The following is a 24,948-nucleotide window of genomic DNA, read 5'->3' on the forward strand; positions in this document are numbered from 1 at the left end:
GCTAAAGATAGAAATTTAAAGGTTTTTGAGAAGTTTGACCGAAAGTGGACTTTTTGATATCGGAGTCGGAATTCCATTCTGGAAGTTGGAGTAGGTCCGTAATGTCGAATATGACTTGTGTGCAAAATTTGAGGTCAATCGGACGTGATTTGATAGGTTTCGTCATCGAATGTAGAAGTTTGAATTTATAAAGTTCATTAAGCTTGGATTGGAGGTTGATTCATGATTTTAGCATTGTTTGATATGATTTGAGGCCTCGAGCAAGTCCGTAATGTGTTTTGGGACTGGTTGGTATAATTGGTCGGGGTCTCGGGGGCCTCGGGTGGATTCCAGGTGGTTAACAGATCGAATTGGAACTTGGAGAAAGAGCTGAAGTTGCTGGTTGCTGGTGTAACCGCACCTGCGAGACTTGTGTCGCAGAAGTGGCCATTGTGTCGCAGAAGCAGAAAATGGCTGGGAGTGTAAGGACCGCAGATGCGGTCATCTCGCCGCAGAAGTGGGACTGCACCTGCAGGTGTTGAGGCGCAGAAGTGGAAAGGGCAGCCTAGAGAGAAATCGCAGGAGCGGTAGAGGCCCGCACCTACGGAACCGCAGAAGCGGTCGTGTGATCGCAGGTGCGGAAGTGCTGGAGGCAGTAAGTTCTTTTAAAATCGGGGGGTAGGTCATTTTTCCCCCATTTTCATTTGGTGTGGACGATTTTAGAGAGCTTCAAGTGGGGGTTTTCATCATCAACGACAAGGTAAGCTAACCCCACCTATCTTGAGCTAAATATATTGATTATGTATAGATTTTAGTATGTAAATTTATAGAAATTTGGGGGTTTGAGGAAAACCTAGAAAATTTGTAATTTTGGATTTTGACCACGATTTTAGGTATGAAATTAAGAGAAAATCATATATTTGAGTTCGTGAGTTCTTGGGTAAACTTTATTTTTGAGAAACTTCGGAATCCGGGCACGTGGGCCCGAGGGCAATTTTGTCAACTTTTCGATCGGGGGTTAGGAATTGTTATAAATTGGATTGTAATGAGTAATTAAGTATGTATTAATGGATTTGCATAATTATTGGCTAGTTTTGGAGCATTGTGCATCGATTCGAGTCTTCGGAAGAGCGTGGAATGCCGGTTATGGAACTTCGGAGCAAGGTGAGTCTCCTTTCTAACCTTGTAAGAGGGAATTGTCCCCATAGGTGAAATAATTGGTTATGTGCTCCTATTTGTGGGGGTTACATACGCATGAGGTGACGAGAGTCCGTGCGTAGCTACTATTATGCTTGTCCGAGTAGTCTAGGACCCAAAAGCATGTTGTACTTGGAATATTTGTAACCTTGTTGACAGTTTGAATTGCTTAAATCATATCAGATTAGTAAATGAATTTCTAAAAAGATTTAAACTTCATTTTCAAAAATCTTTCAAAGAGAATTGGCATTTCTTTGGATAATTGTTCCCTGTTGACTTCTTGATTGACTGTCTGTGTGTGTTTAATCTTAGAATGGGCCGAACGCCTTAGTATATTAAATAGATGCATCTATGGTTTCCGCCATTCGACTCCCTGGCAGTGCGCAGTTTAAAAATTGTTGGATCGGGCCGTACGACCTTGGCATGATTTGTGCATGCTTGTATTGCTTGCCTTGAAACTTATTCAAGTTGTTATTGCCTCTTCCTAGCTTGAGAATATGTGTATAAATGATGATAAAGGAAATTTTGGGAATTTTATATAAAAGAAAGAATTGTTTACATGTTTCACCCTATTGAATTACATATCCTGTTTATATAAATCCTCGATTTATTATATTACAAATGTATCATTATTGGACTACTAGTAAGTGTCAAAGTCGACCTCTCGTCTCTACTTCTTCGAGATTAGATGGGATACTCATGAGTACACATTGTTTTTGTACTCGTACTACACTTGCTGTGCATTTTTGTTTCACAGGCACATGCATCACTAGTAGTCTGGTGGGCGTAGCAACATGGTTGATGCAGAGACTTAGGTGAGCTGAACTTCTCGAGACGACCCGCAGCCAGCAGAGTCTCTTCCAGATTATTGTATTTATTTTCTGTCCAATTTGTATTCCGGACAGTTGTTGTATTGTATTGCTTTCTAGAAATAGCTCATGCACTTGTGACACCGGGTTCTGGGATAGTTATGGGGTATTTTGTATTGACTTCTTGACATGTATATTTAATTTGAACTGAGTATCCTTTTATTAGTAAAAATTGAAGAAAAATCAACGTTTTTCACAATTGTTAAATGAGAATTTAATTAAGTATTTATGGTTGGCTTGCCTGACAGCGGTGTCCGGTGCCACCACGAACCTTAGTGGATTTTGGGTCGTGACAACATGGTATCAGAGCACTAGATTACCTTAGGTCTCATGAGTCATGAGCGAGTCTAGTAGAGTCTCGCGGATCGGTAGAGAGATATCTGTACTTATCTTCGGGAGGCTAGAGGGCTGTTAGGAGTACTTCCCTTCTTGATTCCTCATCGTGTGATTTGATTCCTTGAGGCTTATGCCCTTGTTTCCTTCCTACTCAATCTTACGCGACGCGAACCACTGGTTATAAATCGAGAATCGAAGGATTGTAATGGCACTACAAATGTGGTGCGGGATGTTTCTCCTGGTATTGTTGATTGGGCTATTGTCGTTGCCTTGTGGGAGGGTATCTTATCATTTCAGCTCAGTAACAGTATTCCTGAGAGCTTTGAGACTACACACAGATTGCTATGATTGCTCATGATTGGTTATCACACAGTATCAACATGATAGTAGGATACTTGCCTATATGTGGGGCAGTGAATGATTTTGAATGGAGTTCTCTCAGTGCATGATTCTAAGATTCGGTATTTCATCTCCGGCGGGGGAAAAGCAATTGGCCTATGAATGTCAATTGGCCTATGAATGTCCATATTTGGATCAATTGATGGGGTAACGAGACTTGGTATTTTCAAATGTGGTGGAATTTTCATCTGCGATGTGGTATCGTCGTCCTCGATTGGATGTGTTAAGTTTGCTGGTGTTATGGTCTTCTGCAATTCGCCTTGGGGGTAAGATATTGTAAAATAATATTGGAGAAATGGCTGTTAGAGATCGTGGGGTGCGGTGCTTCAAGATTAAATCAATGTTTCTAATGTTGACGACTCGAGAAAGATGATCTTCAGAAAGGTTTAAAGTTAGTAGTGATTTGTGGGTTTAAGTGCTACGAAGATAGATTTTATTTAAGGCAACAACTGAGCAACAAAGGATGAGGAAGGACATGTGGGAAGTTTCAGTCGGTGGTTAAAATTTCTAGAAGTCTAGTTATAAGAAGCAAGGGTTGAGTAGTCGATTAAAGGGGTGAGTTCTGCCAAAGTGGGAGAGTGGTGGAGTTGCATATGGGCTTGGTGGTGGGATGACCATGCACCTTAAGGAGAGTTTGGAATGATTTGGGAATTTTAGAGATTGGTGATTAGGGCCTACAGATTTAATTTGGAGCGTGGGCTATTATGCGGCAGGAGATTTAATATAACGGAAAGGAGCTGCGTGAAATGAAGAAGGATACAACATAACTTTGAATTGGAAGGATGTTGCCGCATATCTAATTGATGTCCATGAGGGGTGAATGGACTTGTGTATCTAGAGAGTGAGCTCGAACTAAGGATGGGTTATTGATGTTGTAGTGATTGTACCCCGTGCAGTAGCGTTGGAAGATGTCGGAAAGTGATTTCCACAGGTGGGTTATTCCCTGTGAGCAGGTTAGCGGTCGCGTGGTTGGCAAAATTTTTGCGGAGGATTTTACTGACCATTCCGGTAAGAGGTCGAATATGTGAATGTTGATGGAAATTCAAGGTGTTCATGAAGTTCTAATGGAAGGATTTCAAGGAATAAGGTGGTTTAATTGCGCGAGGTCATGTCAATAAGAGATAAAAAATCTTGGTGAATTCCAAAGGTGTGTAATAGTGGCTTCAAGCTAAGTGGGAGAGTCCCACCGCCTATGATTGGGTTGCATGGTTAACTACTTGTGATGTTTCTGGTTATTAGCATATTTATGGGTTATTTCAGCTACGGGAAAAGGACATGAGTGGTAATTTGAGCAAAGGGATTGTTAAAGGTGCGCTATGGTTGGCATTATTGGCTCATGTTCAGGCTTGGGGAAGGATTCAGGATTTATGCCTTGTACAGATGCGGGTTTCAAGGAAAGTGATTCTGCCAGGTGCTTCGTCGTGAGGGTATTTATGTGCTAGAAAATTCATGGAGTTGATCATATTCGGGGCCAAGTCAGAGCGAGTGGCTCTCAACAACGGTTCTAGTGGATTCAAAGGGGTAAAGTGTAGTGCCCAATGATTTCGAGCCTATAGGTACGGTTAAGAATCAAGCTTTGTAGCAGCTTATGAGAAGAGGCCCAGAATGTTCTATGATGTTTTGACTTGCAATGTAGCATTTGGGAGGTATGAAATGGTTCATGGGATTTGAGACAGCATGATCTCGTGATTCAAGGTCACTCGGGATGAGTGCGGATAGAGTGTGTTATGTGTTTAATGGAGTTATTATCATTTCTAAGGCAATCAAGGATGAATTGAAAGAAGATAGATTGGTTAGCCATAACTGAATTGGCATATTGGTGGTAGTGATCAGTTCCTTCAGCGTGATCAAGTTATGCAAGTGATTTGTGACGGTGCGTGTGAGGCTTGTCGGCCGCCGTAATTGATGTTATTCAGAAGTATTCTACAGTTATAGCTTGTTTTGTGTAGGCAGATCTCGGAAGGGCTATGGTGGCTTAGACCACTACTTAGAGATTTGCATATTCTACGGTTATGAGAATTCACATGTGTGTTGCTATGTTTCTCCTGAAGTGAGTTAAGTGAAAAGTTTTTGTATGATGAAGCGTTAACCTATTAGTGGTTCCGGAGTTATGATGAAAATCATGTTCTATCGCATATTGGCATGTTGGCTACAGTAAGTGGTATGGAAATTCAAATGAGGATCAAGGTTGCAGTTCAGTGTTGACAAGGATGTCACGAGATCGGATGAGCAGGAAAGGAATTTCGTTGTTTAAAGTAAGTTGGCATTGTCTTCAGCATCACCTGAGATCGGTGCTTTGTGAAAAAGGCTTTGCATCCTGGTTAAGGATTCTTGATCGCTTATCGGTGTTAGTGAGGCCGGTGGTTTGGATGTACGGACCTGTTATTTATTACAGAAGGATGCGGGAACGTGTCCCATAGGAAGGTTGTATAAGTGTGGCATGTAGTCACTTGATTGATTGAAGAGTTAAACCAAGTATGAAGATTATTGTGATGTCGTTAAATTGAGAATTGATGCCTGGAGGGCACTCAGTTTATTGGGTTGTGGACTGTGGAGGATCACTCCGGTTAGGATGGTTGTTCTTGTGTGTTATGAGAAAAAGGGGGGGTGATTATGGACCCATGAAAGGTTATTAGCCTAGTTCGGTGGGATCAGAATCAGCTTGAGGTCTGTGGATGGATTCAAATGTGAATATGGGCTCTATATCAGGCCAGATATGTTCATTTCAGCAATGTGCTCCTTATGGAAAGGTAGTCGGGGTGTTATTTCGTCGTCAGCTATTTGATGAAATGATGTATTACGCCATGTGAGTTGTAAGACGGCTTGGTGAATTTCTTATGTGTTCCACGTAGTGATGATGTTATAGGAGCAGAATGACTCTTGAGATTCAGATCGTATATCTTACCTCAATTGTGCATGAGTTCGTAGCTTATAGCGCTATATGTCTCCCCAGGGATGGTATTATGCACTTAGAGTGCGTGTGGCCGACATTCGGTATTTTGTTATAGTGAGCAATCTAGCTCGGTGTGTATCTCCTTATGTGAATTTTATGTGTGGATCGGGTGGCACGCCGCCATAGGTATGTTGTTTGGATCGGGTTGCGCGCCGCAACAGTGTGATATTGAGTATAGTTCTCTATATCCGTTTTATGTGTTTTGTTTCCCATTTTCCTAAGGAAAACTCCTATTTGCTGTGTGCCCGCATCTCATGTATGATTCGCGAGCGGGGTGTCTGTTTAGTTATGTTGACCGCGTCACATGCATGATTCACGAACGAGGTAATTGGATTTCCTTTTCAGAGTTCGTTTTCCTTTTGTATCGTGTACGAATTGGTAGCCTATTGGCGCATTGTGACATCATATGAGACTTTTGGTCATGTCTAGGTGGCTTATTGCCTGAGCGGTTCGTACTGGGTGAGACGAGATCATTGGATTTAGGATCAGTGCAATCTGATTATATGAAGTATATTAAGGAGATAAGACCATTATTTGGTTCAGAATGAGGTGATGGTTCTTGTCAGAGGTATAAACCCAATGATTTGTCGATTCGGCAGTTGGTTATGAATTTCTACACATCTTTTTCGTCGTGGCTGTATTGTAAGAGTTAGAGGAAGACCTATGTATGTCATGAGGTGCAATGGGAGCATCAGATTCATGGAATTTCGACTAATTTGATCAGAGAATGTTATTAGGGTCCTGTGAGTAAAGTGGTGCAAGGTGTGAATTCAGCAAAGGTATGCAGTCATGTTCGGGTACAGTGTGTAGTGATTGATATGGTGATCGCATGTTGGAAATAGTCCTGGCAAAGAATTCCGGATGTTGGAATTGGGTCTAAGGATTATTTGCTTAAGTGAAAAAGGATATCTTCAGATTAATCAAGCTAAGGTGCCCAACCGAGTTGTGGTAGCACGGGTAGGTGCTCGAGGTGTTAAGTAGTGATTTCGGACAATTCCATAGCAGTTCTCGGCACATTCGATGACAAACGTATGTTTAAGTGGGAGAGAATGTAACCACCCGATCGGTCGTTTTGAGCTCAAGCGTATCGTTCGGCAATTTGAGGTCGTGAGCAGCTTCACTTCAGGTATTATGACTTGTGTGCACGGTCGGAATTAAATTTTGGGAAGTTTGGAGTTGATTTGGAAAGAGAATTCTCATTTCGGAAGCTTTAAGTTGAAAGAATTAGCTAAGATTGGATTTTTGAGTAAACGACCTCGGAATCGGGATTCAAAGGTTCCAGCAAGTTCGTATGATGATTTCGGACTTGGGCGTATGTCCGAATCGGGTTTTGGAAGATCTGGGAACGTTTTGACGCCTATTGTGGAAGTTAGCATTTTGGAGGAATTTCATAAGTTTGGGTTGAAGTGCATATCAGGGTTATCAATGTCCGTTTGGGATTCCGAGTCTTGGAATAGCTCCGTATGGTGCTTCTGTAGTTGGGAGCGTGATCGAAAGTGAATTCGGAGGTCCATAGGTTATTTTGAAGTCATTTGGCTAAAGATAGAAATTTGAAGGTTTTTGAGAAGTTTGACCGGAAGTGAAATTTTTGATATCGGGGTCGGAATCCAATTCCGGAAGTTGGAGTAGGTCCGTAATTTCGAATATGACTTGTGTACAAAATTTGAGGTCAATCGGACGTGATTGATAGGTTTCGTCATAAAATGTAGAAGTTTAAATTTATAAAGTTCATTAAGCTTGGATTGGAGGTTGATTCATGATTTTAGCATTGTTTGATATGATTTGAGGCCTCGAGTAAGTCCGTAATGTGTTTTGGGACTGGTTGGTATGATTGGTCGGGGTCCCGGGATCCTCGGGTGGATCCGAGTGGTTAACAGATCGAATTGGAACTTGGAGGAAGAGCTGAAGTTGCTAGTTGCTGGTGTAACTGCACCTGCGAGACTTGGGCCGCAGGTGCGGAGCTGCAGAAGTGGCCCTTGTGTCGCAGAAGCGGAAAATGGCTGGGAGTGTAAGGACCACAGATGCGGTCATCTCTCCGCAGAAGCGAGACCGCACCTACGAGTGTTGAGGCGCAGAAGCAGAAAGGGGAGCCTGGAGAGAAACCGCAGGAGCGGTAGAGGGGCCGTACCTGCGGAACCGATGAAGCGGTCGTGTGATCGCAGGTGCGGAAGTGCCGGAGGCAGTAAGTTCTTTTAAAATCGGGGGTTGGTCATTTTTCTCCCATTTTTATTTGGTGTGGACGATTTTGGAGAGCTTCAAGTGGGGGTTTTCATCATCAACGACAAGGTAAGCTAACTCTACCTATCTTGAGTTAAATATATTGATTATGTATGGATTTTAGCATGTTAATTGGTAGAAATTTGGGGGTTTGAGGAAAACCTAGAAAATTCGTATTTTTGGATTTTGACCACGATTTTGGGTATGAAATTAAGAGAAAATCATATATTTGAGTTCGTGAGTTCTTGAGTAAACTTTATCTTAGAGAAACTTCGGAATCCAGGCACGTGGGCCCGAAGGTTATTGAATATGTATTAATGGATTTGCATAATTATTGTCAAGTTTTGGAGCATTGTGCATCGATTCGAGTCTTCGGAAGAGCGTGGAATGCCGGTTATGGAACTTCAGAGCGAGGTGAGTCTCCTTTCTAACCTTCTAAGAAGGAATTGTCCCCATAGGTGAAATAATTGGTTATGTGCTCCTATTTGTGAGGGCTACGTACGCACGAGGTGACGAGAGTTTTTGCATAGCTACTATTATGCTATTGTCTGGGTAGTCTAGGACCCAAAAACATGTTGTACTTGGAATATTTGTAACCTTGTTGACAGTTTGAATTGCTTAAATCATATTGGATTAGTAAATGAATTTCTAAAAATATTTAAACTTCATTTTCAAAAATATTTAAAAGAGAATTAGCGTTTCTTTGGATAATTGTTCCCTGTTGACTTCTTGATTGACTGTCTGCGTAATTTCGGAACGGGCTGAACGCCTCGGTAGATTAAATAGATGCATCTACGGTTCGTACCATTCGACCCTCTAGCAGTGCACAATTTAGATATTGTTGGATCGGCCCGTACGACCTCGTCATGATTTGCGCATGCTTGTATTTCTTTCCTTGAAACTTATTGAAGTTGTTATTGCCTCTTCTCGACTTGAGAATATGTGTATAAATGATGAAAAAGTAAATTTTGGGAATTTCATATAAAAGAAAGAATTGTTTACATGTTTCACCCTATTGAATTACAAATCCTGTTTATACAAATCTTCGATTCATTATATTACGGACGTATCATTATTGGACCACTAGTAAGTGTCGAAGTCAACCTCTCGTCTCTACTTATTCGAGATTAGATGGGATACTTATTGGGTACACGTTATTTTCATACTCATACTACACTTGCTGTGCATTTTTATTGCATAGGCACATGCATCACTATTAGCCTGGCGGGCGTAGCAGCATGGTTGATGCGGAGACTTAGGTGAGCTGCACTTCTCGAGACGACCCACAGCTAGCAGAGTCTCTTCCAGATTATTGTATTTATTTTTTGTCCAATTTGTAATCCGGATGGTTGTTGTGTTGTATTGCTACCTAGAAATTGCTCATGCACTTGTGACTCCGGGTTCTGGGATAGTTATGAGGTATTTTGTATTGATTTCTTGACATGTATGTTTAATTTGAACTGAGTATCCTTTTATTAGTAATATTGAAGAAAAATCAAAGTTTTTCACAATTGTTAAATGAGAATTTAATTAAGTATTTATGGTTGGCTTTCCTGACAGCGGTGTCCGGCGCCATCACGATCCTTGGTGGATTTTGGGTCGTCACAGCCTGGTCAGAAAGTATATAATGTTCCTTCGCGAAATTTTGCTAAAGTTCTCCATTTTTGAAGACGGGAAGCGAGCTAGGGCAGTGAATCCAAGGGAAAATCGAAGAGAATCAATTGGGTAAGTTCCCCAAGCTTCATTACTTATGTTTATGATCATTTTTCCATCGTTTAATCATGGTATTAGTGAAAATTAAGGAAGCAAAATTAAGAGATTAAGGCTTGAGATTAAGAGACCTTTGAGTGGGGATTTGAGGGGCCATTTGAGGTCCGATTTTGATGTTCTTGATATGTATAGATTTGTGGGAGGACGAGGATTCTATTGATGTTAATTTTGTTGGATTCTGAGACTTGGGCCCGGGAGCCAGGTTTGAGCAATTTTGGAATTTTTGATGTAAATAGGATATTTTCGAGTGTGCTTTGTTGCCTTAGCATATTATAATGGTTATGTTCTGATTGTGGCTAGATTTGGAGCATCCGAAAGTCGATTCGTGAGGGCAAAGGCATCGCAGGCTAGATTTTGGACCGGATCGAGGTAAGTAATGATTGTAAATGATGTTCTGAGGGTATAAAACCCCAGATTGCACATTGTTGTGCTATATTGAGGTGACACACACGCTTGATGACGAGCGTGAGGTCGTGCACTGTTGGAGATTGTGACTTAGTCCGTCCCGAATGACTATTTTACCTCGTATTTGACAAAAATCTATTTGCTATCATCACGTTTTGGGCTGAATGCCATATTTGGGCTTCGTGCCAACTATTTGAACCATTAGGAGATTTTTATTGATATTTCCTCACTGTTTTGACTTTATACTTGAACTTAGTCATGCTATATTTCACTGTTTTCATAACTCAGCCATGTTTACTCTGTTTTAATATATCAAATGATATTTCAAATAACATTTTGGGCCGAGCATCAGATTTTACTACTGCTTGAGTGGCTTATGTGATTTTGACTGAGTAAGACCGATAGCTTGTGCTGTGAGGATACTTTTAGGTCGGGCTGCATGCCGCAGCGGTGATACACTAATTATGATTATGAGGCCGAGGGCCTGAGATGTGTACGCCACGAGGTGGCTTGTTGATATGAGGCCGAGGGCCTAGTGATGATGCCACAAGATGACTTGATATTGCGTTTGGGCCGAAAGGTTCCCTTCCAAGAGTCTACACACTCCCAGTGAGTGCGGGTACGCATTGTGATATGAGATATAGCCCGAAGGGCTGGTATTGTTGACATTGTGCCCGAGGGGCAATACTTTATGTGCTTATTTGTCTTATTTATCTGACATTTACCTGTTTAATTGTGTATTTGTGCCCGATGGGCGAATTTTCTGTGCTTATCTATTCTAATTGCTTTGCATTCAATTGCTTAACTATTAGAAAGTCATTTTAAAGAAGTTTAAAACTGAGCTAAGATGCTTTAAGAGATTTCACAGCTTCATTGCTTTCTTACTGGTTTTGTATTACTCTATACAGCATGTTGATGTACTTTTCGTGATTTCCTATCACTCAGTATTTAGTTATGATTATTACTCACTGAGTTGGAGTATTCACTTTACTCCCTACACCTTGTGTGCAGATTCAGGTATTTCTGCACCCGGTAGCGGGTATTGGTAGATTAGAGGCAGAGTCTTTGGAGTTTATCAAGGTAGCTGCCCGACGTCCACAACACTTCTTTTCTCCATTTGATGTCATTAGACTTTATTTAGTACATTTACGGAGATTGCGTTGTATTTTAGACCTTAGTAGATGCTCGTGACTTGTGACACTCCGATGTCGGGCTGTATTTATTTTCGCACTGTTCTTTTAAACTTACATTATGCAATACTTGATTAACTAAAAAGGCTTAAATTGACTTATTAAAACTTTTGAAATGAACTTGGGGATTATGTCGGCTGGCCTTGTCTTCACGAGAGGCGTCATCACGACCGGATCCGATTTGGGGTCGTGACATTCAATCTATAGAAAAGCTAAAAGTTATTTTTCTTTTTCTGATGTCAATCTTAATTATGTAGCCAACTTTGAAGTAGAACAACATAACGAGTCTAAGGTTATATAAGCCTCGACACTTTTAATCGGCATAGCATTGCAAGTGTAATTGGCGCTATAAAGTAAGGGTGCTCAATCATTTTGACAACATATTCTATGGAGGCAATTAATATTACTAGATTTATAACATATAATAAAAGAACTTCTTTGGTCTTTGAACTAATTCAACACCATCCATTTAGAACAATAATACAATAATATTTGTATTATAGATAAACGCTAAATGAAAAAAATAATATTGTAGAACAAAACTAATGTACATATTTTTAACTCAAAGTAGGAATTGGACAGTGAGACTGAACTTTGAATATCATGTTGTGACAGAATTATGCAAGGACAATTTATTTTCATTTACAAATTAAAGTAAAAGATACTAATAAGTCATAACAGTTCATGGGACAATTCAATCTATTTATATATAATAGGAGAGGCAAAGAAATGCTATGATGACGAATGACATAATATTAAATTGACACATATTAACTTTTTGGACAATTCTCCAACTTTGTTGGAGTTTCAAATTTATTTTTTTAAAAAAATGTAAAGGACATTTTTTTTCAGAATTCAAAAAAAAAATTTAATTTTTTTAATAAATAACTGATATTTTAAAATTTTATTTGCTGACAGTTTTAAATTTTGTTTATGGGCAGTTCTTTTCTTTGAATTTGAACAAAAACGTAAAAGAAGACTTAGAAACCACCAACTATTCCAACTTCCTCCATTCCCCTTCCTCACGATTAGTTTTAAAATTAACTGATATTCTCCCCTTGCATATTAGATTAAAAAGAACGTACAGTTCCCTTTTTACTACCGGAAAATTTGTCGGGGAAAATTGCACCCAAAATCATTCTCTGTAATTTTTCATTGTTTAATTACTATGTCATAGTGCCGCAGTCAGAGATGGCCGATCAGTAAATTGCTAAGTGTCTGAATCATTATGCAATTATGCATCTCAGATACAATACTCCCTTTTATTTGTTTTACTGTTTTTCTTAATGTACATTTTTTTTAACTCAAAGTAAGAATTGGACAGTGAGACTGAACTTTGAATATCATGTTGTGACAGAATTATGCAACGACAATTTACTTTCATTTACAAATTAAAGTAAAAGATACTAATAAGTCATAACAGTTCATGGGACAATTCTATCTATAGATGCTAAAAGTTTTTTTTTTCTTTTTCTGATGTCAAACTTAGTTATGTAGTCAACTTTGAAGTAGAACAACATAACGAGTCTAAGGTTATAGAAACCTTCGATACTTTTAATCGGCATAGCATTGCAAGTGTAATTGGCGCTATAAAGTAAGGGTGCTCAATCATTTTGACAACATATTCTACGGAGGCAATTACTATTACTAGATTTATAACATATAATAAAAGAACTTCTTTGGTTATCCTTTGAACTAATTCAACACCATCCATTTAGAACAATAATACAATAATATTCGTATTGTAGATAAACACTAAATGAAAAAAAATATATTGTAGAACAAAACTAATGTATAAAGAGAAAAATAGATATAACGTGATTCTACCTGCATTTTAAATGTATTTGATAAAATTAAGCAAATAATACTCGAAAAATATTATTTACAATTTAAATATCGAAATAATTACGAGAAAGTCATACAAGATAAAGTAAAGTTAAATTTCAAATGTAATACAAAATTATTATTAAATTATATTAAACAAGTAATTTACTAAAAATTCAGATGTAAATTTAATAATATGACGTAATGGATAATACAATTAGATCAGCAAGAAACAAAAAAAAATTTAATTTTTTGGAAAATTATAAAAATATAAGACTTATAATTAGAATTATAATGAGAAAAGTTGTACGTATACACATAACTAAAATTCTAATAAATAAATAGTCATAAAGAAATAACAATAAAAAAAATCAAGTGACACCGTAAAAATGTACATATTAAAATTAATACTGCAAATGTTTTTACGTTACTCTATTTGAGTTTAAATTAAAATAATTAAATATCTATATATTTTTAAGGAAAATATTATAAAAAAGGAAAACTATTATAAATAAATTATGTAGTATTAAGTACTTGCTAATTTAATTAAAACAATAAGGAACAAATAATTTATTATATAGTACTAAGCACTTTCTAATCTAATAAAGAATAAATAATGAACAAATAATTAATTTGATTACTATATAATGTGTATTAATTGTGTGTTATATAAATTTGATTATATTTTTTTACATTACGTTAAAAAATAAAATAACAATTATTATTATTTTAGATCATAATTTTATAAGATTAATATTTTGTCAATACGCGCATCACGCGGGTTTCTAATACTAGTAAAGAGATATGAGGAGGAAAATTAGGGAGAACTGAAAATAACGATAGTAGTCAATTAAAAGAGGGATTTGGGAAAAAGGGAGGGAAATTTGCCGCTACTTTTTTCGTGAACTTTGAAGAAAAATTTGCAACCAAAATAAGTTGCAAGAAAATTAAGTATTTTATTTTATGGAAAAAATATTAAGTCTTTTATCAATGATAAAAAAAATTTCACTATAATAACTATGAAATATATATTGTTGTCAATTTATATACACTTTGAATATATTGTATTACCACAAAATACCACAAGATTAAAATTTTTGTTAGCAAGTAGCAATTCATGATTATTATCATATATACCAATAATCAAATTAAATTGCTATCATTTATTAAAATTAACAAAATATTACGGACGTTGTGGGGAAAAAAATTATTGTTGTCAACTCCTAAAAAAAATCTGAAGCTAATAAGTGGCAATGTAAAGTCTATAAATAACCAATATTGAGTTAATATTTTATGATAAATAACTTAATATAAGTTGTCATTTGTTGGACAAATGCAAAGGAAGAAAAAATAATTAATGATAACCCATTTAGAATATATTTTTTCTTCTACTATTTCATCCGTATTATTTTAAGTCTGTATTTTTATCAATTCGTTTCTTAATACTATATTGGAACTAATGTTACTAATTAAATGAATATTAGAGAAATAATTAAATGATTATTTTATCTATTGTGAACTTTATTTTTGAAGGATAAAAAGGCGAAAGATATTTTGCTAAGGTTTTTTTTACTTTTAAAATATTATAGATAATACAGTTAGAGCCCGTTTGGATTAACTAATTGTAAATAACTGATAAGCCTGGAGTACTGAAAAGCTTTCCTAAGTACCGGAACTGATTTTTAAAATAAGTATTTACGTGTTTGGATAGAAGTGCTGAAACTGATAATAAGCAGTTGATGTGTTTGATAAAAAGTGACGATAAGTTATTCTTTTGTTAAAAATGACTAAACACCCTTAAATTCTTTTTCAAAAGATTATAAATTAAAAAAAATTCTTTGTAAAGAAAAAAATTAACAATGAATATAGAATGAATAAAGTTGGAAATTTTATTTTGGGAAAAAGTATTTTGTGAATTAGAAAATATTATTTAGGATAAACTAGTAAAATCGTTGGTCAAACTAAAAATGCTTATAAGCTGAAAAGCCATAAGTTGGGGTGACCAACTTATGGCTTATGGCTGATTTTAGCTTATAAGCACTTGGCTTATAAGCACTTAAGGTGTTCACCAAACGCATAGATAAGCAAAATGTGCTTATAAGCCAGTTTGACCAGCTTATAAGCTTAGCCAAACACCCTCTTAGTCAGAAAGCTTTTTCATCACTAAAATAGAACTAATTTTAGACAAATAATGATTTTCACTAGGTTCCTACAATATTAGAGATGAAACTAGTTTGTCACCAATAACTTTAAATATTGTGATTTATGTTACTAAATAACTAGCGACAATCCATCTTTTTGGTGGAAAACCTGTGTAGATAAAACTATCGCTACGAAATTTTTGTTTCTTCAATAAATGTATGTGCGTGTACATTTAAGTACGACTCTAATTTTTGTTCCAAAAAGTCAATAATTAGTGATGAACTTTTGTCACGACCCCGGTTCGCCCTCCGAGAACCATCGTGATGGCACCTAGTCTCTACGACTAGGTAAGCCTAAAACGCGAAAGAAAAACCAATTTGCGGAAGAATACAATTTAAAACAGAAATAATATAATAAAGCAGTTTTTTTTAAAAGTGCCGCTCGGCATACAAAATATAACTCTCAAATCCAATATATATCTCTCCCAAAACCCGAAAACCCATGAATCACAAGCTAAGAATATTACATAGTGCTCTAACTCCAGAATAGTCTAAAACAAGTAAATACACAAGGGCTGTAACTACAAGAGAAAATAGAGAGAGACTCCTCGGTATGCGGACGCTGTAGAAATACCTTGAAGTCTCCGAAGGGTCGCCTCGCCTCAAGGATGGTAAGTCTGAGTCAAGGTACCTGGATCTGCATATGAAAAACATGCGTGGAAAGGGCATGAGTACACTACAGCTGTACTCAGTAAGTGCCAAGCCTAACCTTGATCGGATAGTGACGAGGAAGGTCAGGGCCGTATTGAGATAAAATAAAAATATAAGATATGACAGTAACAAATAAGCAGTACAGTCGAAAACTAACATTAAGAATTTAATACAGGAAAACAAGGAATTCAATAACTGAAACAGAGGCAAAAACAATCACAAGGAAATACCAGGGATCTCTCAGTATCCCGAGGATCTCATAGTACCCTCAATATATGCCAGGGATCTCTTATTCCGAGGATCTCTCAGTATCCTCAATATATGCTAGGGATCTCTTGGTATCTTGAGGATCTCTCGGTATCCCCAATATATACTAGAGATCTCTTGGAATCACAAGGATCTCTTGGTATCCTCATTATACATGCTAGGGATCTCTCGGTATCTCGAGGATCTCTTGGTATCCTCAATATACGTGCCAGGGATCTCTTTGTATCCCACACTTCATTTCAAATCATAAATACGTACAGGGGATCTCCCGGGATGCCGTCGCGTAGTCCCAAAGTAAAACACACAGCAGCAATACAAGAATACTCAATTAAGCTCAATTTGGTATCAAGTAAATACGTAATTCTAATCTAACATGCTTCACATAATTCAATTAAGGCAGTTTAAGCAAATAAACAACTAAGTCAATTACACATGTTTTTTCTAAGCTAATAGTAGGTTTAAATTGCAAGTAAAATGAAACAGGAAAAGGAACACAATTGAAATGACTTAAAGAAAACTGGATTTTCAACAACTAGCTCAAGTACACACTCGTCACCTCACGTACAAGGCATTTCATGTCACAAACCATTTCCATAACAGATCATGATGGCGCCCAACACCGTTGTCAGGCAAGCCAACGTGGAAGTATAAGTAAATTCTTATTTTACTTACCAAAATCGGTTACAACATTTCTTAATTTGCAGTTAAAACAGGTGATGATAAGCAATATTTAATAATAATTATACAACCCAAAAGAACTGTCTACTAATGTGTGTGCCAAGACCTGGTGTCATAAGAAGTGAGCAACTAGTAGAATGTACAAAAGAATAATACTATCCTACTGTCCGAGATAGAATAGACAGCAAAAGTAAAGAAAGACCCCATCAAGCTGCTGAACGACACAGGAAGGGAGCAGCTCACCATGGAAGTCTCGGTCTATGAATCAGGGGCACGCACCAGTCTGATAGCCAGATATACCTGTCTGAGATCCTGTACAACTAAGTACAGAAGTGTATCATGAGTATATAAACAATATGTACCCAGTAAGTTTCCCGTCTAATCTCGAAGAAGCAGAGACAAGAGTTCGACGTGACACTTACTAAGGTCAAGTAATATAATAAAGTGTTCTGATAGGCATGGTAGTCACAAATAATCTACAGTTTGTAACAAGAAGTAATAAGTCATGTTCTTCACAATTTACAGTTAACCGTATTCATTTCAAGTATTTAGCAGAACAAGTCATGGATAAGATTTCACATATATATATATCATGCGCACATTATGCCGAGGTCGACGGCCCGATCCAACAGAAAAATAACTGTGCACTGCCAGATGGTCGAATGGCGCAAACCATAAATGCATCTATTTCTACCAAGGCGATCGGCCCGATCCACAAATATCAATTAATATCAAGAAAACACATAAATGCGCATCTAATTCCAAGTAAATTCATACAAGTGTCCAACAAGTGTATACATTCGCTTATATTCCTTCCCAAGTCTGTAGCATGCCCTAGGTGATCACATTAGCAAGAAAATATAGAGACACACACAAATATAACATGATACGGGTCCTAGACTACCCCGAAAATTAACATAATAGTAGCTACGCACGGACTCTCGTCACCTAGTGCATACGTAGCCCCCGCATTTAGCAGCAATTTACTCAATTATTACACCTATGGGGACAATTCCCTCTTACGAGGTTAGAAAGGAGACTCACCTCGCTCCAAAGTGCACTTCCAATACAAAGAACGAGCCTAAACTCTCAATTTGGTGCCGAATGATCCAACACTAGTTAAATGAGGTAGGAACTAGTCAATATAAGCTCACAAGACCGAATTCTAGCTATTTAGGCCATTTCCCAACCATTAATACAAGTTTCCTAAAATCCGACCCCAGGCCCACGTGCTCGGATTCCGAAATTTTCCGAAGGAAGTTGTTCTCTATAACCTAAAGATAAATAATATATGATTTCTAATCCATTTCATAACCAATTTCGTGGTAAAATCTAAGTTTTATTAAAACCCTAGGCCTGGCTCTAACCCTTAATTTCTCCAAATCTTTAGGTGTTAGTCTATCCAAAACTCGACTGTTAAGCTTAGAAATAAGGGGGATGAACTTACCTTATGATGCTATGTGGAAATACTTTCTCAAGAGCTCCAAAATTGCTCAATACCCGAGTGCCAAATGGTCAAAAATGGCTGGAGCTCGACTTAAATGAAGCTCACTGCTTCAGCAGTTTCCGCATCTGCGGTCAGGGGACCGCATCTGCAAGGGGAGGCCGCATCTGCGGAAATGGCTTAAAGGGCTGGGACTGCTTCTGCGGTTTTGAAGACGCATCTGTGAAGCCGCTTCTACGGCTAAGGAGACGCTTCTACGGCTAAGGAGCCGCTTCTGCGGTTTGGTCTGGCCAGCTCTGGGCCGCATCTGCGAGACTACAACTTCCCCTGAGGTCTCACACCTATGGTCAACCAACCGCAGGTGTGGTTATGACAGAAGCAAATGCTTCAGCACTTCTCCAAATTCTCAATTTCACTTGAGCCTCGTCCGGTTGACGCTCGAGGCTCCCGGGCCCCTTCCCGAGCATACCGACAAGTCTGAAATCATGAGACGGACCTACTCAAACCTTCAAAACGCCCGAAACAACGCTAAATCTAAGAGTCACCCCCTAAAACCAAATGAATCAAACTTATGAACTTCAAGTTCTTAATTTTCCTCTAACAAGTCGAAACGCTCTAAAACTACTCGGATTGATACCAAATTTTGCGTGCAAGTCTTAAATGATATATCTTACCTGTACTGGGCTCCGGAACCAACATACGAGCCCGATACCCATGGAATCAATCAGTAATTAGTTTCTTTAAATCTTTAAAACTTCAGATTAACAATTTCTGATAAAAATTCATTACTCGGGCTAAGGACCTCAGAATTCGATTCCGGGCATACGCCCAGGTTCCATATTTTCCTACGGACCCTCCGAGACTGTCAAATCATGAATCCGGGTCTGTTTGCTCAAAATGTTGACCGAAGTCAAACTTAGCCTTTTAAGAAAATCTTAAGGAATCAAATGGGCATATTTCACTCCAAACTCTTTCAAATCCCGAACCCACCATCCCTACAAGTCGTAAATTAGTTAAAGCAAGCGCGAGAAGTTTTATTTAAGGGAATGGGGTTCTAAAAGGCAAAATGACCAGTTGGGTCGTTACATTCTCTACCTCTTAAACAAACGTCCGTCCTCGAACGGACATAGAAAAGTACCTGAACTGCTGAATAAATGTGGATATCTGCTAAGCATGTCCTCCTCGGACTCCCAGGTCACCTCCTTGACTAGTTGGTCCCTCTACTAGACCCTCACCACAGAAATCCTCTTGGACCTCAACTGGCGATCCTGTCTATCAATAATGGCAACTGGCTCCTCCTCATAACCCAAACTCTCATCCAGTTGAATAGTACTGAAGTCTAACACATCGGACAGGTCGTCATGATACTTCCGAAGCATCGATACATGAAAAACTGGATGAACTTCCGATAATCTGGGAGGTAAATCAAGCTCGTAAGAAACCTCCCCAACTCGCCTCAACACCTCAAATGGGCCAATAAACCTTGGGCTCAGCTTGCCTTTCTTCCCGAATCTCATAACGCCCTTCATTGGCTAGACTTTCAAGAGGACCTTCTCGCCAACCATGAATGATACATCACGCGCCTTCTGATCCGCGTAGCTCTTTTGTCTGGACTAAGCTGTGCGAAGACTTTCCTGAATCAACTTTACCTTGTCTAAGGAATCCTGTACCAAACCTGTACCGTATAACTTAGCCTCACCAGGATCAAACCACGTGATAGGAGAACGGCAACGTCGACCATATAAAGCCTCGTATGGAGCCATCTCTATGCTGGACTGATAGCTGTTGTTGTACGCAAACTCCGCCAAGGGCAAGAAATGATCCCACTGCCCTCCAAAGTCAATCACACATGCTCTGAGCATGCCCTCCAAAATCTAAATTTTCCGCTCTGACTGCCCGTCGGTCTGTGGATGAAATGATGTGCTAAGCTCCATGCGGGTCCCCAACTCACCCTGAACAGCTCTCCAGAAATGTGAAGTGAACTGAGGGCCTCTATTTGATATGATGGAAACAGGCACACCGTGCAACCAGACTATCTCCCGAATGTAAATCTAAGTCAGTTTCTCCGAAGTATAAGTAGTCACCACCGGTATGAAGTGTGACGACTTGGCCAATCTATCGACAATGACCCACAATGAATCAAACTTCCGCAAAGTCCGCAGCAACCCAACTACGAAATCCATGGTAATGCCCTCCCACTTCCACTCTGGTATAGGCATCGGCTGAAGTAGGCCACCCGGCCTCTGGTGTTCATACTTGACCTGCTGGCAATTCAAACACCTAGCCACATACTCCACTATGTCCTTCTTCATCATCCGCCACCAATAATATTGTCTCAAGTCACGATACATCTTTGTAGCTCCTGGATGAACGGAATACCGCGAACTGTGTGCCTCTTCTAGAATCCTCTCCTTCAGACCATCAACATTAGGAACACATAGACGACCCTGGAGTCGTAAAACACCATCCTCGCCCATAGAAACCTCCTTGGAACCTCCCTGAAGTACCGTCTCTCTGAGAACCGCCAAATGTGGATCATTAAACTACCAGGCCTTGATCTGCCCCAATAATGAAGACTGAGCAACAACACACGCAAGGACTCGACTGGGCTACGAAATGTCCAACCTCACAAGTCTGTTAGCCAAGGACTGAATGTCCAAAGCTAGTGGTCTCTCCTCTATTGGAATGAATGCCAAGCTTCCCATACTCTCTGCCTTTCTGCTTAAGGCATCCGTGACCACATTTGCCTTACATGGATGATACTGAATGGTGATGTCATAATCCTTTAGTAACTCAAGCCACCTGCGATGTCTCAAATTAAGATCCCTATATTTGAATAAATGCTGTAAGCTGCGATGATCCGTATAAACCTCACATGGCACCCCATACAGATAATGCCTCCATATCTTAAGGGCATGAACGATCGCGACCAACTCTAGATCGTGCACAGAATAATTCTTCTCATGAATCTTCAGCTGGCGTGAAGCATAGGCAATAAATCACCCCTCCTGCATCAATACACATCCCAATCCAATGTGCAAAGCGTCGCAATATATCGTATACATCCCTGAACCAGAAGGCAACAAAGGACTGGTGCTATAGTCAAGGTTGTCTTAAGCTTCTAAAAGCTCACCTCACAATGGAAAGGAGCACCCTTCTGGGTCAATCTAGTCAGAGGTGATGCAATAGAGGAAAAGCCCTGCACGAATCGTCTGTAGTAACCTGCTAACCCCAGGAAACTCCTAATCTCAGTCACCGAAGTTGGACGTGGCCAACTCTAAACTGCCTCAATCTTCTTGAGGTCCACCTTAATACCCTCTCCTGACACAATATGCCCCAAGAATGCCACTGACTCTAGCCAGAACTCACACTTGGAGAACTTAGCATATAGCTTCTACTCTCACAAGGTTTGAAGCACTACCCCCAAATGCTGCTCGTGCTCCCCCAGGCTCCGGGAGTATATCAAGATGTCGCCAATGAAGACGACGACAAATGAATCAATGTAAGGCCTGAATACCCTGTTCATCAAGTCGATGAATGCAGTTGGGGCATTAGTCAAGCCAAAGGACATCACCAGGAACTCATAATGGCCATATCTAGTCTGGAATGTAGTCTTCGGAACATCTGAGTTCCGAATCTTCAGCTGATGATACCCTGACCTCAAGTCAATCTTGGAGAACACCCTAGCACCCTGCAACTGGTCAAACAAATCATCGATACGAGGCAACGGATACTTGTTCTTGATGGTGACTTTGTTCAATTGGCGGTAATCAATGCACATCCGCATAGTTCCATCCTTCTTCTTCTTCACAAATAACACTGCTGCACCCCAATGAGATACACTGGGTCTAACAAACCCCTTTTCTAGCAACTCCTCAAGCTGCTCCTTCAACTCCTTCAACTCTCTCGGAGCCATATGATATGGTGGGATAGATACAGGCTGGGTGCCTGGAGCCAAATCAATGCAGAAATCAATATCACGATCTGGTGGCATTCCAGGAAGATCAGAAGAAAACACATCGGCGAACTCTCGAAATACTGGAACTAAATCAATCATCGAAGACTCTGCGGTGGTGTCTCGAACATAAGCCAAATAAGCCAAATATCCCTTCTTAACCATTTGCCGAGTCTTCAGGAAAGAGATAACCCGACTAGATGTATCCACTGTGGAACCCTTCCATTCTAACCTTGGCAACCCCGACATCGCTAAAGTAACAGTTTTGGCATGGCAATCTAGGACGGCGTGATGTGGGGATATCCAATCCATGCCCAGGATGATCTCAAAGTCGATCATATCAAGCAACATGAGATTTTCACTAGTCTCAAAACCACAGAATGTGACCACACAGGATCCGTAGATCCGATCCACTATGACTGAATCGCCCACATGGGTGGACACATAAACAGGAATGTCCAAAGGCTCAAGTGAAATAACCAGGAAATGAGCAAACATAGATGATACATATGAATAAGTAGACCCTGTATCAAATAATACCGAAGCATCTCTAGCACTGATAGAAATAATACCTGTGATGACGGCATATGAGGCCAATGCATCTGGCCTAGCTGGAAAGGTATAGAATCTAGCTAGAGCACCGGCTACCTGGCCTCCACCAGATTGAGCAATAGTTGGCTGACCTCTCCCTGCCTGGACTCCACCTTTGGGACGACCCCTACCCATCTTCCCTCTACCTCTAGGTGGCGAGACAGCCGATGCTAAAATCATAGGTTGTTGACCCTGATGACTGCCTTTCCCCAAAGCCTAGGGAAGTACCTCCTCATATGGCCAAGATCTCCGCACTCGAAACAACCCCGCGGTACGGCGGCCTGCTACCCTGATGGTTGACCCTGATGGCCTGTAGACCCACTAGAAAAAGCCTGATTAGCTGGTGGATGGTAGGAACTCTCTGGCATAGCACTGAAATAAGAATCAGAAGAGCCCTGAGGACCTAAATACCCCCCAGAGGAACCCTGAATAGCTGGCGGGTGATACAAGCTCTCTAGCATGGCGCTAAAAGAAGGATGCGCTGAAGCACCCTAAGTAGGAGGTGGTGCTGAATATGGGGGCCTGCTGGGCTAACCCCTCCCAAACTGACCTCTACCCCTAGTCGGGGCACCTCTGAACTCTCAGGAGAATCTAGCCCTCGTATCCTACTGCATCTGCTCTCTACCTCTCTGGCAATATCCCTCAATCCTGCGAGCAATCTCTACCACTAGCTGATACTCTGTACCTATCTCCACCTCTCGGGCCATGCCAGATCAAATACCGAGGTGCAACCCCAAAACAAATCTCCACACTCTTTCTACATCTGTGGGAAGTATCATGAGTGCATGGCGAGATAACTCAAAAAACTTCGCCTCATAATCGGTCACCGACATCTGACCCTGCTCAAGATGCTCAAACTGATACCGTAGCTCTTCCCTCTCAGAGGGTGGAATGTACATATCCAAGAATAACTGTGCGAACTGCCCCCAAGTGATGGGAGGAGAACCTGTTGTCCTGCCTAGAACATAGGACTGCCACCATCTACGGGCCCTACCCTCAAGCTGAAAAGTAGTGAAGTCAACTCCATGCGACTCCAATATCCTCATGTTGTGCAGGCTGTCCCTGCACCTATCTATGAAGTCCTAGGCATCCTCATGACGCTCACCCCCGAAGATCGGAGGGTGAAGCCTAGTCTATCTAGCCAATAACTTCTGTGAGTCGCCATCCGCAACTGGTCTGGGCTGGGGTGCCACTACAGCAACTAGCTGAGCCCCATATACGGGTAGTGCACCTGGAGTCTGATACACTACAGTTGTATGACCAGGATCCTGAGATCTGCTGGAAATAAACAAGCCTAAGTCATAAAATCCATGAACTGCAGCATACAGCCCATGATCTCCTGGAATCCCGGTGCTGTCATAAAGTCTGCCGGGGTAGACTCAGTTGCGGGCACCTCGCCCTGCTCCTCGATAATAGGATCTCTCGCAGGATCTGTTGGTGGTACCATTGGGATAACTCTGGGATCCCCTAGTCCCCTACCTCGGGCCGATGCCCTCCCACGACCTCTGTCTCGGCCTCTAGCAACCGGGGGGCAGCTCCTCCCGGGTCTGGAACATCGGCCCGTGCGTGTCCTCACCATTTGTGAGTGAATAAAAGAGGGAAATTTAGTATACCAACCACTTCACGATAGGAAATAAATAAAGTGTAGGTTTTCCTAACACCCTATAACCTCTCTTAGATAAATACAGACGTCTCCGTACTGATCCATAAGACTCTATTAGGTTTACCCATGACTTGTGAGACCTACGCGAACCTAGTGCTCTGATGCTATGTTGTCACGAACCATTTCCATAATAGATCGTGATGGCGCCTAACACCGTTGTCAGGTAAGCCAACGGGTAAGTATTAGTAAATTCTTATTTTACTTACCTAAATCGGTTACAACATTTCTTAATTTGCAGTTAAAATAGATGATGATAAGCAATATTTAATAATAATTATACAACCCAAAAGAACTGTTTACTAATGTGTGTGCCAAGACCTGGTGTCACAAGAAGTGGGCAACTAGTAGAATGTACAAAA

General features: G+C 40.0%; 1 protein-coding gene across 1 annotated transcript in view; it reads right to left on the reverse strand.

The window, feature by feature from the left end:
* LOC138884902 (uncharacterized) overlaps nt 1-23,061 on the reverse strand; it is a 53,635-nt gene extending 30,574 nt beyond the window's left edge. The window contains exons 1-4 of the mRNA XM_070165766.1: nt 22,318-23,061; nt 21,785-21,981; nt 21,006-21,182; nt 20,673-20,894 (exon numbers count right to left, since the gene is read on the reverse strand). Coding sequence (XP_070021867.1) covers nt 20,673-20,894; nt 21,006-21,182; nt 21,785-21,981; nt 22,318-23,061 — 1,340 coding nt within the window. The remainder of the gene's footprint in view (nt 1-20,672; nt 20,895-21,005; nt 21,183-21,784; nt 21,982-22,317) is intronic.
* Nucleotides 23,062-24,948: the final 1,887 nt, after the last annotated feature.

The sequence above is a fragment of the Nicotiana sylvestris genome, chromosome 2, assembly GCF_000393655.2.
Source record: "Nicotiana sylvestris chromosome 2, ASM39365v2, whole genome shotgun sequence".
Taxonomy (NCBI): Eukaryota; Viridiplantae; Streptophyta; class Magnoliopsida; order Solanales; family Solanaceae; genus Nicotiana; species Nicotiana sylvestris.